Source organism: Tetrao urogallus, assembly GCF_951394365.1.
Source record: "Tetrao urogallus genome assembly, chromosome: 2".
Lineage (NCBI taxonomy): Eukaryota > Metazoa > Chordata > Aves > Galliformes > Phasianidae > Tetrao > Tetrao urogallus.
Window position 1 is genome coordinate 40,917,851 of NC_136814.1, and position 19,961 is coordinate 40,937,811.

Genomic DNA, 19,961 nt, shown 5'->3' on the forward strand with positions numbered 1-19,961 from the left:
GGGCTAAGATCAGGATAAGAAAGTTATCACAAGCATTGACAAAATACGGAATGTTTCTCAATGTGTGGCCTGTTGACTAATAGATATCACAACAGACTGGACAAATCATTGAACATACAGATATTTTACAATGTTATTGGTCTTCTACATACAGCAATATAAAAACTCCAAATAAATGTTTAAGAACAACTGGAACTAAAACAAATATTGATCAGTGAGAACCAGAACATACATTGTGCCGTGTGACAGATCAGTATGATGGGAAAGGTATTACAACACAGGTATGATGGCAGAAGAACTGGCAGTAGTAGAAGGTGGCATGAAAGAAGGGAAGAAGATTGCCTACCTGTATCAGAAGATCCTAAGTTCACAGGAGAAAGCTTCCCTAAGGAGGTCAGCCAGCCCTTAAATGAGATCTATGAGAGGTGCAGCCAGGCTCCACCTCATCCAGTCACACAGGTGAATTGCCTTCACCTGTGTTCCTAGGGTTGACCAAGTGCTCAATCAGTGGTTCAAGCTGTGACTCAGCAGTTACCATACAGCTTTCAGTAAGAGCAGAATTAAAATTGCATCTCAGTTGTTGCAACTCATCAAGTAGGGTAAATACTAGAACTAATTCATTATTGTGGAACTAAGTAAATACTGGTACTCTGCTGTAACCCTCGGGGCAAATCCACAAGGATTCTTTTTTGCTATCAAGGCCATGCTTGGTTACTACTAAAAGGGCCAAAATTTCTTCAAGTTTCACCATTCTGTTTATTTAAAGTAAATACAGGAAACAAAAGTGAATTTACCAGGCGTTCAAGTGCGTTCCAGGAAGGGATCTGAACATGGATCTAAACAGATCCAGGAGAATTGGGTATTCCTTGTAGAAAAATGTTGTAATGAAAATTGAAACGGCCCATATGTGTGACAATATAAATCTGTGAAGTTGAAATACCTTGAATTTCTGTCATTGTTGAGTCATTAAATTACTTGATTTTGTAGAAGATTTTGGATACCTGAGAGAATGCCCATAGAATTTATTTGCGATTTCAAAATCTATTAAGGCTACTTAATAACAGGTGTTAGTCCAAATTCGCTTCTCTACACAAGTTCCCAGTTTAAATAGGCAGTTGCTTCAAATCTGTGGGCATGGCATTCATCTTCCATTCATGGACATAGCAAATATTTGATTGCACGCATTTATATAGGAAGGTCACATTGATACATAAATCTTACATAAATCTTCTATTAACTTTCCTGGATCCCATGAGTTGCTGAATATTCCTCATGTTTTGCCTCTTTCTCCTTATTATTTCCAGTCAGGTGGAATGTTGCTCAGCACCTTACAATCACACTGAGGGGAAAAGGTGTGATATGTTTTCTTCATGAAAAGAACCAGCTAAAGCTATATACAAATGACAGTAACAAAGAATCAGGCTTCAAAAATCACTATTATGAGTAAATAGTGGTGAAAATAAAGTATGAATTTTAGAAGTAAATGAGGTATGAATCTAAGCATGAAGGGTCAAGTGAAGAGAGAAAGACAGATACAATATGAAACCATGAGGTTTCTCATAAACTTACTGCAATGGTGAAATAGCCGTACTTGTATGTACTTGGTTTCAAAGCTGGCTGTGTCGCGGAAGAAAAACTGCTAGAATAGTTTGATAGCATATTGAGCTTTAATCTATAAAGAAGATTAAATTCAAAGTTTAACATTATAAAAGAACAAATACTTTTAAAAACAAAAATACAAGATAACACAGACTCGCATCTTGATTCCTCCTGTTGTCAAAGCTTAAGAGTACACATTTTCTGGGGTATGGTTCCATTGTATACAGTGTTTCCTATCACTTCAGCATATATCCATACATTGAATTAAAATGGAACATTTCTATTTGCAACAAAGCTTTTTCTGGTGCAAGCTCAATCCAGGGTGCTATTAGGATTAGCTAATCTCATGTTAAATCTCACACATTATTTAAACAAGCCAGAACGAAATCAGTGCTTGTTGCAACATTCCTGACTTTTCGTGACAGTTCCTAGATGCCAGCAGTCCATCAACAACCACATCAATCAACTCAACTGCTTGTAACTTGCAACAGTTCAAGAGATGAATCTTTATTTATGTGAGTCTCCTGCTCTAAATTCACACCACAAGTTCTTTCTTTTTCCACTCAAACACACATACAATAAGTGTTGTGTGGGGGTAAATGACAGAGGAGGTATGAAAACTTATAAGAGCTTCTTTCAGACAGCAAGGTGAAACTTCAGGCAGGAGTGGTGAATAGCCCCTCTTTATGGGAACTGTTCATAACATACATACATAATTTGTTCAGCTTTGGCTCTGGTAGACCCCCAAGGCAAATGGGGACAGCCAGGTGTAGAAGAAAAGGCTGACAAATCTGTTTAGCCTTCCCTGTCTCTTCATAGTTAGATTTACAATTCTGATTCATACAGACTCCTCTCCTACTTCTGCTGACTGCAGGATCATGCTTGTAGGCTCAGGTTAAACCACGCTGGAGTCACATTACTATCCACCTTACTCCTATGAGGAAAACTACCATGCCTCAAAAACGGATAGAAGGATATACTTTTCTAACAGAATCCTAACTGTAGAATAACTTTTGAATTCTTTAGTGGTTGTGTTCTCATTGCATGATCTTTGGGAAGCATAATAATAAAAACACAATGAAGAAAATATTGCCACTTGTGACAAAATTGTTCAGTTAAAAACTGCAAGAACAAGTCAACAGGAATTTACACACTTCCCTCAATCTTAGAAATCTTAACATCCAACATTTCTTGGACATAATTGAGAATACAGTAGACTTTTCAGCATAACTCTACTTAAATGACAGTATTGGTAAGAAAAAGAAGGCATACTATTGAAACCAAAATACATAGAAACAGGTTTCTTCGCTAATATTTGCCAAAGAGCTATTAAAAAAAACCAAAAAGTTTAAATGCAAACTTTTACATCTCCAACACGTTTTACATATTTCAGACAACAAAAGAATGCACATACATTGTATGTGATAATTTTTCAAAATCAGCTATTACATTTTCACAGATTATAAAAAGTCTGTTTAAATATTTCATTTCTACAAAGTGAATTTACATTTTTAAGTACAAAGTGCAAATACTACAGTTGTTTTTATTGCCTTTTGGTGAGGAAATCTCCCACATGTCAAAGAGTTCTGCCTTGGATCAGTAAGCTGCTCACCCTTGCTTCTTGGAAACTTGCTGAAAGACAGTCAGAAATATTTGCTTTATTAATGATGTTTTCAAATAATCAAGCATAAACATTTATCTCTTTATATTTCAGCAGTGTCCACATGCCACTTCAGGGGAAGAGTTCTGAACAATTACATATAGGAAATAAAATAATCCCTGGCCTGTAGTTCCTCAAGAATCTAAAGACAAGGCTATGAGCATTATCTTACCGTTATCCATCTTATCCATTTCTTACCTGTGGCCTCTTTAAACATATGCCTATCGAGCACACAGTTTTTGCCTTGGCAAGTCCCTGGTGCAGTATACCTTTCTATGGCATGTGATGCATACAGAATGGGCTGCTGGCCAAAGTCTTATGAACATTCTATAGGTTCCTTGTAAACTTTATGTTAGGCTGCAAAAAGACCCTTTGGGTCTCATTGACAGCATGTAAGCATGTATGTGTGTTGGGCAGGATGGAGCTGAGAAATGTAAATATACTTGGCCACTGCCCTAGTTGGGTCAGATTCATCACTTCCGTAATCTCATTTGGAACAGCAATTGCTGATACTCAGTATGTTAGTGCATGTATCCATATCTGCTTTCTTTCAGTAAGCTTCTGTATGTGCAAAATTGCAAACTTGCACGTATCTAAAAAAACATATTCAGCAATATATACATGCAAAAGCACACATAAATATATATATGTATATTAACTACTACAATGCTGTAGTTGAAAATGAGCTTTTGAGTGTCGATCTCCTGAGTAGTAGCAATCTGATCACTCCTTCTTAGTTGGGTGGTTTCCTATAAGGAGCTACTTGGCCCAGCTCCTTTTTAATAACTTCCTTTCAAGGGAAAACTTTTGTGATGAAAGCCTCCTTCTGCATTTGCAGCCTTGTATTGTTCAAGTCTGAAACTGCCAACAGATGGTTTGCTGAGCCAGCCTTAATTCAAGGCTATCATTTCTCAGCAACAGCTTTTAAAGTAATTGGTGCTGATTCAGCAAAATTATTGGACAAAATTTTAAAAAATAGAAACTCTAGGACACTTTTATTACATATTCTGCAAGTCAAGATCAGATTACGAGAAAAGAGAGAGGGCTAGTCATGCTTCAAGTGTAATGCACGTGTGCCAGTAATTGCCATTGTATAATTAAAATAACCCCTTTGAATGTTTTTGAGTTCCAACAGGATAATTGTTTTCAGGCTTCTTTGTTTAAAGCATAAGTGATTTGTAGGAGGGGACTTGAAAAGTTATGACCACAAACATTTGTTTAAACAAACAGAAACTTATCACATCCCTCTAGCTGTTAGAACATTTTATATTCCATCAAAGGTATGTAGGAGGTCTCTGGTAAAACTAACGACCAATGTTCAGCTTGCCTTAGGATGTGTGAATCTAACATTAAACAAATCAGAGATAAAGCAAGTAACAAACTGGCTAGCAACATAAGAGGAACATTTCTTTTGGCTTGTTGGGGGTTCACTCTGGGTTGAGTTTTTAACAAATTAATACAGCTTTCTGTTAGATGTGAAGACACTGACCACACAACAACAGTAGTGGTTATTTTTTAGCTAAATTCCTCTTTTTGTAGATGCAGGGTTACCAGAGTTGATGATATAATACGTAAATATCTTTTAAAACAAATCACCAATTACTGATGTTTTTGTGGGCAGTAACCATTTGATTCCTCTAACTAATACAAAAGTGAGGCAAGATCAGTAAGAAGTTGATTCTCTTATTAGATCATTAAATAACTGTCAGATTCACTTCCTTCACAGTCCTTCAGACACCTGCCAAAGTATCAGGAAGTTGTGCCAATGCAATCCATAGAAGTGAATACTTAGGATTAATGATTATAAAAACAGAAACACAGACATAATAAGACTTTTTATTAACCTTTCTCCTGAACTTCCATTTGAATCCCTTCTCTTCAATGTCTATTTTATCTCTATCCAAAAATTCAAAAATTCTACTTTTGTGCCTTCCTAGCTCTGAATGCCTTGTGTAACCAAAGGTCTATGAGTGAGATACACCAGAGTTATTCAGAAAGGTGAGATAAAGTCTTTGCAGAAAACTGACACAAAAACAAATTGTGGATTATGTTGTCAGGGCACTTGACATTTTAATTGTTAAAATCATTCCAGAGACCAAACCAATTTTAGTTTAAACATACATCATCAGACTGCTACAAATCCTACATTCTCCAGCATCATTTTGCTCAGCCAGCAAACGCACTTCAATGTGACAGCTTTTTTCTCTCTACTAAGATTTTAAAAGGTAACTAAAAACACCATACAATAATTCAGTGGTGTACACAAAATGTATGGGTTTTCATATGGTATGAGAAATTCATGGCTTTTTGCACAAGGAGTAATTTTAATCAATGTAACTTTGTGTCTATAGCATAACTGACAGGAAAGTGAGCAGTTTTAATTCACTGAAAAACAAAAGGGAAACGAATATAAACCAATGCACATTTAAAAATGTATCGCAGTGACTTCATTCAGGAATGCAGAAGACTTATACGAGGGCTCACTTACAGCTATCCTAACCAAGATGTCACTCTATACTTTACTGTGAACATCCACAAGCATGCCTAATCCATTATGTGTTTTTTGCACATTTACTCCACCTGTAGTTGACCAATTCAACTTGCCACAGATAGAAATGAAGTCAAGATTTGTTAATCACTATGCTGCTCTGTTTTCTTTGCTGGTCTGTAAAATGGCAGACTAATGCATTTTGAAGCTGCAAATGATAACCCAAGAAATTCATGTGGGTAAGACTAAACAGAGATTGTGTTCTCCTGAGTACTCACCTGCCTGCTAGATGAAGTGCTCTCAGTATTGGTTTTAGGGGCTGCTAAAGGGGGGGAAAAAAAACATTATTAACATGGTTTGCAAGTTATATATAATATCCCAAGAAGTGAAACTCTCATTCTGAATTAGCAATTTTATAGCAGGGTAACTGCACAGCTTTCAGAAAATAAGATAAAATATTTCATATCTTTCATTGAAACATCCTTTTCTTTTTCTTTCATGGAATTATACGAAAGCCGTATGACAACATTTCTTGCCAGTTATTATGTGGCACTTGCTTAAGACAGATTTCATTTAGTCAGTGTTGAGCATTTCAAAGTTATTAAATCTTTAGCAGTAAATCTAGCCTATTATGTCTGGTGGGAAAGAAGCATGGAAATGAGGATACATTACATAATCTTAGGTTTCCTGCTGTAATGCAGAAACATATCTCCAGAAAGCAAGCATTTAATGGGTTAGGTCAAAGGAAGTTCTTGATTCTCTTGGAGCAAAGTAATAACTTGCATACACAGAAGCAGCTTCCTTGTCATCTTCCTTAAGCAAAAGCTCTACTAATTACTGGCAAGTGTATTCCTTTATACTGTATACTTCTGGTATATACAAATATCAGACTTTGCCTTTGTCTTTGAAGAATCTAGACAAAAAGACAGAAAAGGTTCTTACTATGGCGTTTCTTTGTTTCTGCTTTACCTTCTTCTTTTGTTACTCCCAGGCATCCCATTAATTCTTGAACTGACAAGGATTTATCATTGTTCACGTCACAGTATTCCACAAATTTCTTCACACATTTTTTGGGCTTTGATTTCTTTCTTAGGAACCTTTTAAATGGCTTGATTTCTTTCTTTCCAATGTCACCACTGGAATTTTTATCTAGTTGTTTGAAGTACCAGTGGACTACTCTCTCTTCCAGGGTGTGATTTGGATCAGGTTCTGAAACCCTGCAATGGAAAAAAAGAAGAAAAACCTACAACTCTTTATTCTGATACACATACTTCAGTTTATAGCTTTACTTCTGAATACATAAAGTACTGTTAGATGTTTTGCTCCATGAACCTCTCTTTTTTTGCCTACTAGCTTCTTTGTAGTGAATCTTCTCTTTTCACTTTGGTGATACTGACTTCTGACGTACTTCAGTTATGTACATTATGTGTTTTCATGATTCTGTCTTTCCCTCATTTACTTCTCTCTTCATTTTTTTCTATTTCAGGAAATGAAAGGGAAATGCAACGTGTTCTCAGTACTGTGCTCACCCCAATACAATTAATTAAGAAGATAGCCCTTTGTGTAAAATTTAGGATATAGTTGGCCAAAAAACTGGAGTCCAATTACATCCCATGATGAATGGTCTCAGATATAAAACAAAAAAAAAGTCTTGAATTACAGGGTAAATTATAATAATATTAGCCCCTCCTCTTCAGGTAGTAAGCACCTGACCTGCAGATGTTCAAAATTTGTCAGCAGTTATATAGTTTTAATTGTCTGTATATACTGATAGCATTGGTTTGTTTTAGAATCAACTAGGCAAAACATAAATCAAAAAGTCAGATTCATTCATCAAGTCTGATAAGAACACAAAGGAAGACTGAGATGCAGTTGCACCAGCAGGCAAAAATAAATTCTAAGCTGTGTGGCTGATGAGAATCTAGCCATTGAGTGTATCTCTACTGAGTGAGCATAGTCCACAGTGGTAACTTTGAAGTAAACTATCCTAAATAGGTTCTTGTAAATCTACTTTTTGTGAAGGCAGAAGAATTACTTCTGAAGGACCTCATCAATTCATTCACCACTGCCAGATCTCTTTTAAAGACACATCAAAAGGATCTGAAACCCACCGGCTGGAAGACAATGATGGATCAGAGACTGCATGCACCATATCTGTGGACAGTGCATCCAAAACACTTGTCAGGAACTCATTCTTCTTGGCCCCAGGACAACCTAGAAAAACAGTGGACTTTTTTTCTTGTCTCTTATTTTTATGACATTTAACTTCCAACAATATTTCAAAGTTAGAGATAGATGTGATTCCTGTATACTGACTCCTATTAATGGTGGACAAACTTAGAACTTAATTCAAAGACAAGTATCTATGTTCAGACATGTATGTCACAGAACAGGAACAGAAAAACATTCTTTTGAACTCAAGCAAATTGGAATCTGGTTTGTATACCCTATATTTCAATCTTCTTTCTTTAAGATGTTGTGTTTTTTTTTCCACAGGTGTCACATTCTGAAAAGAGCAGCTTTGAATCCACAAAAGTTTGAACATCACAAAGACTGTTTGAAACATGGACCAGAAGCCCAAAGTCCTACACTTCTTTCAGATTTCCACCTCTGCTTCTCTGAACTGCCACTAGTTTTCTAAATGCACATTCTCTCAGTATATCAACCTTCTGATAAGTAAAATGGCAGTCAACTGTTTTCCTCTTTCACTTTTCTCTGGGGATTAATTCCCACAATACAGTACTTAGCAAAATAGGATGCTGTTGAATTGTACTTTTGTTCATACTGTGAGATCCTACAGTGATGCTAGATCATCCTCATAATTACATTCCTTATGCCATGAAACTCTTTTCTGAAAGAAACTGACAGCACATTTCATACACATAGTACATTAGATAAGTATATAATGAAAGATCCACTCTTAGAACAGTGCAGCTGGAGCAGATAAATTCATCTGATAAGCGCATGGTTGTTAACACATGAAGGTTTGCTTATACAACACACCTGCTTCCTCTCTTCTTTCCTAGAGCCGAGAGCCAAAGACCAGGTCTTTGCCCAGCCCTGTAACATGAGTTAAATTCTATGAATCTATATCACAAACAGTGATATAAACATCACAAGCTCGAAGATAGAGGCCACCATTCACAGATAATTTTGTGCTGGAGACCCACTTACCCACAATTCCCTTCTTAAGTGAAAAAGGGAAAATGGTGTGAAAGGTTATAGAAAGGGAAGATTAGTCCATTGGTAGGGATTTGTTGTGTCACTACACTTTTCAGTTGCCTCTAGAGCAGGCAGTTACCTGTGTCTGAAAAGCCTCACCTAGCCCAGCAAATTATTTTTTAATACATCCCATGTTGATTGAAGGAAATGAACTTTTGTTATATTAGCCTCGAGCTCTGCTGCAGTAAGAATAGCTCAGTTATTACATACAGCAGCAGCACCCACTACCTATTACTGCCCAACACATTCATGAACTTATGAGTTCTTTGTCTCTTATAGGCTTGTCTTCAGCACCAGAGATATTTTATTCCAGTAATTGTGAAAGGCATATAACGAGTTTGAAGCAAGTTTCACCACACATCTGAAACCAGATGTCACTGAGAATCCACTTGGCCGGTGAACATGGTTCTCCTGAAGGCATAGGCAGAAATTTCTCTCTCCAAGGCAGTCCTTGGAGGCTTGTCTTGAGCTTCATGAATTTCTTACCAGGGTTGTTATTGTCATCAAACAGAAGCCTGAATCCTACTCCAAACGTGATTTGTGCATTGATACAGGGCTCTTGGAAAATGCAGACAGCAATACCTCAGAATATAAAAATGCAGCACAATATGGAGACAAGATAATTTGACATCTTTGTTTCTCTGTCCTTCTTTGGATACGTGATAATGTTAATATTCAATTTGATTTAGGAGCTCAATCTGAATTTTTCATGTTAGTGTATTCCTGAAACATCTGGAAGAAACAAAGAAGTATGCTTTGGGTAGTTTCCACTGCCGTCAAGGGAGCTGCTGAGTGTACATGTGCTACAGATGGAGAGATCAAAATCATCACTTAGAGCTAAGCTAGGTAGGGTAAAGCTAGGTAAGGTAAAGAATCAACTTCTAAATTCACAAGACATCACAGAGAGGGGGGTGAAATCTATAGTTTAAACGAAGTCTTGGACAATATTCTCTAAGCTTAAGAAAGGTTTCTAAATACACATTGCATGAAGTTGCAATTGCAGCTGGCAGTAGCAGAAGTCTTTTCATAAAAAAGAAATCTTGCTATTGAACAATCTGTTGCTGTGAAACATTCTAAATGGTAACTCTTCTACTTAACATAAAATGACACCCTACAAAATCCTCACCAGTTAAATACAGAGAAAATATTCAATTTCTTTCAATTATAATTTTTGCTGATGTGTGGGCAATCACATAGCAATTTACCTCACAGTAAATCTCTGTTCTTTGCAGGTGTTACTAACTCAGAGTAATTCTCTGGAGGTTTCATGCTGAGCTTTAATTTTCAACAAACTTGTGGATGAAATGGCAAGACTAGGGGACCTGTAGCTTGATTGTAATGAATAGTTCACTCTTAGTGGACTAAATACAGAAAGGAAAGTGTAGTTTGTTATCAGAGCCTCATGCTTCTCACTATGGTTTATGTGTTTCATTTTTTTCTCATGCAGCTGCTCGTCCTGTCCAGATTTGATAGCTTACATAAATAATAATTTGTTGTCAAAGGGTAAAGTTGAAACCACATGGAGTCACTCTACGGGTTCAGAGATGTAACTTAGAACTGAGTGTTTGTTTTAAGGATAGTTTTACCCAGAGCAAACCTTAAACCAATAAATACACACCACAAATGATGGGAATATACCAACACCTCATTTCAGCTACAGCATAAAGGCAATCAAAGAATCTTTACTATATTACTATAAACCTCATATGTTTCTCTATAAATATATCTAACATTAGTACAAAGGATATATATTTTTGTAGTTAATCTGTAGGACAGTTATCCTTCTTGAAATATGCAACCAACTGCCTTGGAGCTCCCTGCCTGGAGCTCCTGTTGTCAATCTCAGAAGAATAGCTTTTGCTGCACATCTGAAGTTATGGCAAGAAAATTATTCTGTTCATTTCTACTAAAATATTCATACAATAGGAAGAATTATTCATTTCAAACAGGACTTTATATATTAATCTTCCTGTAAGAGAGAAAACTGTTGAGTCAGTCACTCAATTAATAAAAAGAAATATGACAACTTCTAATAACAAACCTTAAGATCCCTTTTTATTTACTATTTGTTTATATGAAAATCAGGCTTAGAAATGCACTCAAACTCAGCAGCCATTGAAATATCTGCTTATCATAAATAAGTTCTGATCCACCCAAAACAGGAATGATCAGTGTTGGGATTTTTTTTTTTCACCTTGGACATCCCTGAAGTACTGGTGTACGGAAGAACTGAATTTAACAAGGTTTGTCAGTGCTATTGGTTATGCTTGGGGAGCAGAAAATGCAGGAAAAAAATGTTTTTTTTCTTGGACTTTTTTACTATACAAATGTTTATGTAAAGCTCATGACTTCATACATAAATCATAACTAGTTGGTGTTTCTCTACATATGCATTGGGCCCTCCTCATTTTATGGAGGACGTTCAGAGCTTCTCTATAGCTCCACACCAGAAAGAAAAATAAAAACAAATAAAACAAACCAACAACAACAAAAAAAAAAACTTGCAACCTTGAAAAGATGACTTTGGGAACTGAAATTTGGAACTCTGTTAGAGACTAAAAATCATTACCTCAACAGGGTCTGTGGTTTCATGGCTCACTACAGTTTTTCCCTTACTGTACCTCCACGCAACCTGTCACAAAGAGCAATTATTTCTCTCTTTCTCTATCCTAGAGGGGCTAAAGATATTTTCATCTCTCTTTGTTAACAGTCCTTAGGCATTAGCCTTTTTTTTTCCTCAAGTACTCTTAAAAATAAAAAGAATGAATTTAAATTCAGAGCTATATTCTCCCATGACTGCGTTTATGCAACTTCCATGGTTCTTTTCCAAATTCTTTTTCAAAGGCCTAATAAAGAGAAATTACCAGTTCCAATGAATTCAGCTTCTCTTAACCATTCTTTTAATTTCTTCTTAAATAAATTGTTAACCAAGTTAAGGCCATACTTGTAACCTTAAGATTGTCCAGAGATCTTACTCATGTCAAGTCTAGAGGAAGAATCCAATAGGCCTTTCCCTATAGCACTGTGGCCAGGGTTTCTGTGACCTGAAAGGACCAACAAAGAAATAATAAAGTAGGATAGAATGGATGCTAGCTGGAGGGGAGATACAGATTCTAAAGGTTTGTAACATGGAGCCCTACATCTTTCAGCGAGGAAGTATTATATCTGGAGAAGGGCAGGCAGCATAGTTCAGTTCTCTACTTTTATTTGTTAACTTTATTTTTAATACTAGTCTAAGTATTCAGGGACAAGAAAACAAAAGAGAAGGCAAAGGATGCTCTTTCAGGGCCCTACCCTTCAATCCCAGACATTCAAATCATACAGAAGTCCACTGAACGAGATTTGCTGAAAGGAGGTGTCTCATCCGTAACAGTTAAAGCTCAGAATAAAGGAATACATTCAGAAGGCATTCACCCCAACTATCTTAGATTTCTTCTTATAACAGGACAATATCTCCCTCAAAATGTATCTCTTCTTCCCACTGCCTACAGAGGAAGCCCAGACCACTAATCTACCTACACCTCATGTGGTGTAAAGCTGCTTGTGATTAATTCTATACATGTCTGTTTTCTTAATTTAGCCTCAACTGCTCTTAATTCTTCAGGTGAATGTTGTGGAAAGAAGAGATTATGTTCACAGAAGAAACGTGAACTGGCTAGTACACTGTAATTCTCCCTAATGCCATACAAAAGAAAATGAAAAAAAAAAAAATAAATAAAGAACTTGAGAAGTTCTGTGGACTTAGTTGCCTTTTTAAATACTCGTTCGTGGACTCTTACCTTCATACTTTTTATTGAGACTAGGAAAAAGATCTGAAAAGTCAGGTGATAAGGAGTTCATGCTTGCTTTGCTGCCTATCTGGACACAAAGCAGCTGTTTTTATTAGGCAGTCACTGCCTAGACAGTATCTATGCCAGTTTGGGAGCCCAAAGACATTTCAGAATGTTGAGGAGAATCTGAAATTCGGAACATTTATGTTCAGCCTGTGCCAATGTAAACTCCAAACCTTCAGAGGCTTGTCACCTTGCCACCAGAACAAGATCTGCAATATGGCTGTGTGGATCCAGTCCCAGTGAAAGAAACACAATGCATTTGCCTGAAGTCAGCACAGTGAAACAAGCCAATGAATTCCGATCAGGGCACAGAGAGAAGAGCTTCAGGATTAAAAATGGGCCCCCAAAAAGTCCAGAGGCAAAAAGGAACTGGATTTTCAAAAGGTAACACTTCTGCCTTACATAAATACGATAGTATTTCATGATTACTGTCCCTAAGATATACAGCTGATATTTCTGCCTGCAGTAACACTTTCTACAATACATTATTAAATTGAACTGTCTTTGGAATCCAGAGTTCTACAGCATGACAGGCATTTCCATATTAACACTGTGAGTCTTAACAATTAACAATCGGGAAGTTAAAATGCAGTCCTTTTTGACCAAAATTTACTACTTATTCACTTGTATTTTCCATCATGCTGCTATGTTACCTCTCTGGAGATGGGGATAAATAACCATATTTAATTACTTCTTTTTAAATATCTATTAAAAAAAGGAAAAGCTAATACAAAAAAATGTATGTTGTTGCAATTATGAAAGTGACCTCAGAAATAAGGTGCATAATTCTTGTCTCCTGATGAAAAAAACCTGAACTATAGGGACTTGCTTAGTGATAATGTTTTTTACATTACTTTATTAATCTAGGCAGGCTGCTCCTTGGACATGTGTATGAAATCAGTCTTTCCTATAAACTGATGCTGTTTTTAACCTTTCTAGATATCTCTTCCTGAGAATCCTGAAATCCATTCTGAACTAAAGCCACAAGAAAGCTCTCCATTTAGATACTAAGAACCAGTGATCATTAAAGCCAAAAGATGAATAAAATTCAGAGCTGAGTGAGAAACTGAGTCAGCCCAGCAGCACACATTTATTTGAGAGCTATTTCTGAAGAGTCCCTGCCCACAGTGCGGTACTAGGTTTTCAGAGAAGCTCAGGACCTTCATACCAGTCTGTGGTCCTTATGCTGTCCAAACATGGGACAGATGGAAACTTATAGCACTCCTTAAACACCATTCAGTCCTCAAAGGGTGATAAATACATGATGGGCACACCTCTGAAACACTTTTGATGTGTGGGTATTTTTTAATCCAAATGTAAATAGCAACCCCCACCTCACAAATGCAGTGATGTGGTGTTTCTCTACCCTGGAAATGGAAGCAGTGGCAGAGCCACCAATTATAACACTCTTATCACAGACACAGAGCACACTGTTGGATGGTGTAGGATAATCTGGAAAAGAAGGTGGGGAAGAAAGGAGCAGATAGGAAGCAGAAGATCTAGATAGATTGCAAGCAGTCAGGTGAAGTATCAGAATCCTACATATGCATGATTTTCTTGCACAGACACCTACAAGTACTGAATTTAAATCAGCAATATATTTGTCATCAATTTTGTTTGATTGTATTTTCTCTCTCCTTTCCATAACTTGCAAATAAAAGATTTAGAAACTGCAAACATAGAGGAGAGCTGGGAGCAAGGGGAGGCCAAATGGCTATTTCTTGGAACTGTAATTATACACTAAATTTTAAGACAGAATGAGTTTTTACAGCAGTGATTAAAAGAGATTTATAAAATGTAAATCCTGGAAGTAACTGAAGTAAAAAAGAGTCAGCAAGAATGGCTAAAGTATTACTTGAGCACAATGGAATGAACTAGTCCTTGGAAAACTGGCATCACAAAAGTCTTTCTTTCTTTTTATGTAGTATTTAACTTGGGATTGGCAGTTAAGTTACCTTCCTGGATGCTTTCCATTAGACATGACAGACTTCCTCTGCAATTAACATTTCAACTCTCAGTGGCTCATCTTTTACTAAATAAAAATTTGCAAAATGACTAATACAAAAGCATAAAAACATCCTTACAATTGCCCATAATGATTTTTTTTCAAGCTATGATATTATGCAAGAATAAAATGCCCTTAATTCCTGCTGAAGGAAGTGGAGACGCCATGACAAACTGCAGGCTCAGGCCTTAACAGTGAAGAAGCACTCCTACCTAATTCACCATTTCTCAGCTCACTTCCCCAGGACTGAGCGAGATCTCTGTAGCTATAGCAGGACTGCAAATGAAATTTCTTTTCATTGGCATCTGTCTAGAATGGATGTCATATTAAAATTGGCATCTGTCTAGAATGGATGATCCCCCAGGTAAAAAAAACATACTATGCCTCTCATTAAACCACAATAAACAAATATCCACGTAATTATGAACTTGCTTCATCCCACAAAAAGCATGACAATTCAGAGTTAAAACCAATGCCATCCATAATTTACAATTTACAGTAAGCACTGAGGAAATGAACATGTAGTGCTTGGTAGCAAAGATCCTTCAATGACTGAAGCACAATAGAGTAAATTAAAGATGGAAATGAACGTCATTATGGTTCTAAAGTGTCTGCCAGGAGAGATGCAATGCAGCTGACTTCATGTAAAAGAGCTTACAGCATGTGGTTTGATTACAAAGTGCCTTGAGTTGTCTTACACCATGAAGATCCAATTACATGATAGCACTCCATTATGGATTATGAGGATGATTTCTTCACTGGATCACTGCACTGCATGCTAATTTTGTTATGTACAGCGCGTTCTGTTTCCCTCAAGGCTGCACGTCCTGCATTTGCTTGGGAACCTAGAGGCAAATTTTCTGCAGCCATGCCAAGGCCTAGATTTTCTTATATTCTGTGCAGAAGCCCACCCTACAGCCTTTGTCATACATAGTGGAGTTTAAGGCTAATCAGGTTGCCCAGAGTTGGTCATTTGGTAATAACAGGTAACGTCTGATAAGGCTGAGGACAGTGGCTGCTGAAAAGTAAAGTATTTTTCCAGCAGGCAGACTTGATCTGCAAAAAAAGATGACCTTGTTTCATACAGACTGACATGACACAAAGTGTTTGGAACTGCTTCAAAACTGAGCATGGGTACACAAGTGTAGGAGCATACGTATCTTATTTCTGGAGCAGGCCGTGAAACCTCATTTGTTGACAACACAGCAACAGCAACACACAAAGGAGATTCTCTGGCACCTTGTTTGCATAAATGCAAAGAGATGGGAATGAGACAAATCAAATTGCAGCCATACATTTTGCAATAGTGTTTATCTGTGGGTGAATGGAACTGAAATAATGGTTCTGATTACAACTCATACACCTCACATTTCTATTCTAGCTTTCCTGAGAATATTTTCTCGGTACAAATATATATACTCTCATGTTGATTTAGTAAGCAGTAGTCATTTATCATCTTGAGTGAATGAATGTAAAGCACTCATACAAAATCAGAGGTCCATGCTCCAAGCTTAGAGATATACAGCACTGCAAATTCCAACTGACAAAGATGTTGAGTCTGTGAACTTTATACAACCAGAGTAGCAGACCCCTATGCAGATGGCTATAAAGGGGTTAATATGCTAGATTCTCAAAACTGAAAAAATGTTCTGAGGCTTGGTTAGAAACAGAAGGCAGAAGAGAAGGCAGAGACTGTAAAGATGCTTAAACCTTTTAAAATGCCTGGGATTAGATTAAGAAATTCAGTATGTTTGTGGATTGCAAGGACAAGATAAGCAGCTAAAACAAATCAATTTCTGCCAATACATATGACATATTCACAGTGGGATTTGTGCCAGGGTTCTACAACCTGTGCCATTACCAAACATGAAGTTTAAGCCAGAATGATTTCTTTGTGTGAGAAGTTCAACATTTAAGTGAATCAGAAGAATATGAAAGGGCAGTGAAAGGAAAAGATGAGCATGGAAATTAGAGGTAACCAGGTAAAACGTCAAGGGGAGAAGAGGTGCACAAAAACCAGTGGGGAAAATAGCTGCTTACAGCAGACCCTTAGAAACAGATTGTACTCTGACACAAACAAAACTGTAGGTCATTGAGACAGCTCTGGCTTCCCATGAGGAATGCTTCTGGAGGGTTTCTTTCCTCACACCTTCCAAAGCCATGTAGATAACATGGCTGAATCTCTGTATCTTTATCTGCATTTGTAGAGATAGAGGGTTTTTCTATCTTCTATTGCTTCTAACTCCCTCACTAAGAGATCACAATGTGTCTTTTTCGAGGCCTGACCAGAAAATAACAATTCCATCATGTGGAAAGTGTAAAGATTGGGCAAGTTAGATTTTATTCTGGTGCGGAATTAACTTTTCTTTTTTTTTTTATGAACTAAACACCCATCCCATTTTGGCCAATTAGATGATGATACACAGCTGAGATGGGGAAGAACTGAGGTTCAGCTCAATGATCCAAACCAGGCAAAACGGGGGTTGAACCTGGCTTGCTGTTATCCCTCGGGAGTAGACTGATCTCTGACATTGAAGAGTCAGGTTCAGTTCCCTGCCCTGTCTGGTTTGGATTAGCAAGTTGAACCTGGATCCTCTCCTCCTCAGCTGAGTGCTCTAATCACCAAGCTATTATGAGTTTACAGAAGGCGTCCTTTTGTTGTGAGCAAACTCAGAACAAAGACTGTCAAAAACTAATTTTTACCACTACATAAAGACATTTTCAGAAAATAACAGTAACTTCAGATTGGACTGCACAGCCTGTAAGTTACGGCTTCATCTTGCATGGTATAGAGAAATGCAAAAACATATTCCAAAAAAACTGGCAAATGGGTTAACAGAGCACTCTCACTGAACCAAATGAATGCATAAGCTTGGAGACAAGAATGTGTTTCAGTAGTTTGCTGGACCGTGGCCACTGCACTTTGTACGCTGAAGAGTTGAATTCTCAGAAAACTTCTTTTTTTTGCTGTGCATGTTCTGGGCTCAGAGTTTCCTCCATACCAATCAACAGAGGTTTGGGAACTGATACTTAAGCAGCACTTTAGCATTCTGTCATGCTATAAGGCACTCTTAAATGTGGGGTTTTTTTTCAGCAGTGCTCATACACAAGAGAAGCCTGTTCTTTGATATAGGAATTCATTAAGTCTGTAGATTTTATTTTCTATGTATAAATCCATTCTATTTAATACTGAGTGTTTGACTTGTTCTTTATTTAGGATAAATGTTTCAATTATGAGACATAAACCAGAGAGAGAAAATATACCTTTCAGTGGGATAAAGGTGAATTCACAGTGGATGGGAAAAAGTAGGGCAGTTGGAGGGAATCAAACATTCAGATATTATGGAAAAGAATAATTAAAAAAAAAAGTTCATTGAGATAGCCAAAATATGGCAAAGGGTAGTTCACTTGTTATATCTCAATTTGATAGGCATGTTTCCATTCAGAACTCAGAGTATAGGCTTCATTTCAGTTGCCTTTCCATTTTCTTGTCATGAAAATGCTTACGTTTAATTTACTGAATTTTAAATGGAGGGGAAACTTGGGGTTCTCATAGAGTACCTTCAATAACATCACCAAACTTCATACTCAGTGACTCAGCATAGTAAAGAATCCAGGATTATCTTGATTATTAAGTGCATTTTAAGTTATTCTGACATCTGTGGTCTACTGGAGCAACTGTGAATAGCAATCTATTGTCCCGCATTCGCCTACTACAATCTATGCAATTCACAGACTTACAAGGATAGAAGCATTTACCAAGAATAGAGGAGAAGCTGGGAGCTCCAAATTCATGTTTTACAACTTTTTTTTTTTTTTTTTTTTGGTAATCTTTAAGATTTCAATTTTTTCCTGCATAAAAACAAATTATATTTCATCTCTCAAATACGTGAGAGATTCCGCATATGCTGGTGATGTCTTCTGAAGTGGTTATCGGGAAACACTGAACAAAAATATAACTGCATAGCTCTCAAAACAGATTTTAAGAATAAATTGCTCTTATTTTAGGCCAGACATTTATCTGTAGGCTCTGCTGAGAATATAATGAGTATAGAATGTCCTCATTTTATCTTTGCTGTTTTAAAGTGTTCTGGTTTATCTGTAAGCAAAGATAAAACACAAAGAAGGCAAGTGGGAATAGAGAGGTTGGGAAATCCATGTTTTGCTGTTGAATAAAGGAGTTCAAATTTTGGTTAAGTTATAGGCAAAAGCAGTTAATTCCTACTTGTCTCCAAATTACAGATGTTTACTAAGGGACAGTGCTGCAAGTAGTTTCTGAGAGGGAAGACAAATCCGTGACAGGAAAAGACTTGGGCCTATGTACAGGAACATGAATCCTTGGTTAAATAAAAAATACATTTGCAAACAAACGTTTCAATTAATAAACGCATCCATAAATGTATTATGACTGAAAACAGGTCCACTCATGAGCGTCATCTGAGATACAAGGGACACAAGTTACCTCTCTCTTTCTGTGCATTGACAGCCCAGGTTTAATACACTCATTCATTTAATAGTTTTATGATAAGAAATGCATGCTTCTAATATAAACCAGAGTTTTCTGACCTGTTTCACAGGGTGACTTTCCTTGGGCCAACTGCAAAGAATCAGAGCAGTGTGTATCTGCTCACATTCCTCCTTCCCCCTCCAGTCTTCCTCATGAGGTGACTATCAAGTGAAGCCTGCCCACAAGATACCCCACAGCTAGAGATGAACGACAGCTAGCAACAATAAAGCATTCACCCAGACGCTTGACTAGGTCTCCAAGCTTAACGCACAAGCAGCTGAAGAATTTGACAAAACAAGGTTTCACTGTAGAATAAGCCATACCATTTTTACTCTCCCAGGAGACCTCTGCTTTCCCAAATAACCCTAGCTTCACCAAGCCACCTGCCTGTGTCAGGGAAATTAATGAACTTCGAAAGTAAAACCAACTCAAGATGAACAGTGAGCCCTGTTTATCCAAGCATCGGAAATGCCAGCACTACAGCAGTGAGACTTCTTTTTTTACCAAGCCATACAGGGAGCTGTAAATTAAAGCCTGATTTCTGTACCGTACATGTCCAGCCACTGCACTGCACATTAATCTCTTTCCTTGATTCATGTGCCAAGTTTTCAGTAAGGTTGTATGATGCATGCCTTGAACCACAAGTT

General features: G+C 37.2%; 1 protein-coding gene across 1 annotated transcript in view; it reads right to left on the reverse strand.

Annotated features, from left to right (window-relative positions):
- Positions 1–3,207: 3,207 nt before the first annotated feature.
- SMOC2 (SPARC related modular calcium binding 2) overlaps positions 3,208–19,961 on the reverse strand; it is a gene marked incomplete at both ends in the record, with an annotated part of 130,648 nt that continues 113,894 nt past the window's right edge. Inside the window, 4 exons of the mRNA XM_079550602.1 lie at positions 3,208–3,231; positions 6,026–6,069; positions 6,690–6,964; positions 7,859–7,961. Of these exons, the coding sequence (XP_079406728.1) occupies positions 3,208–3,231; positions 6,026–6,069; positions 6,690–6,964; positions 7,859–7,961 (446 nt within the window). The remainder of the gene's footprint in view (positions 3,232–6,025; positions 6,070–6,689; positions 6,965–7,858; positions 7,962–19,961) is intronic.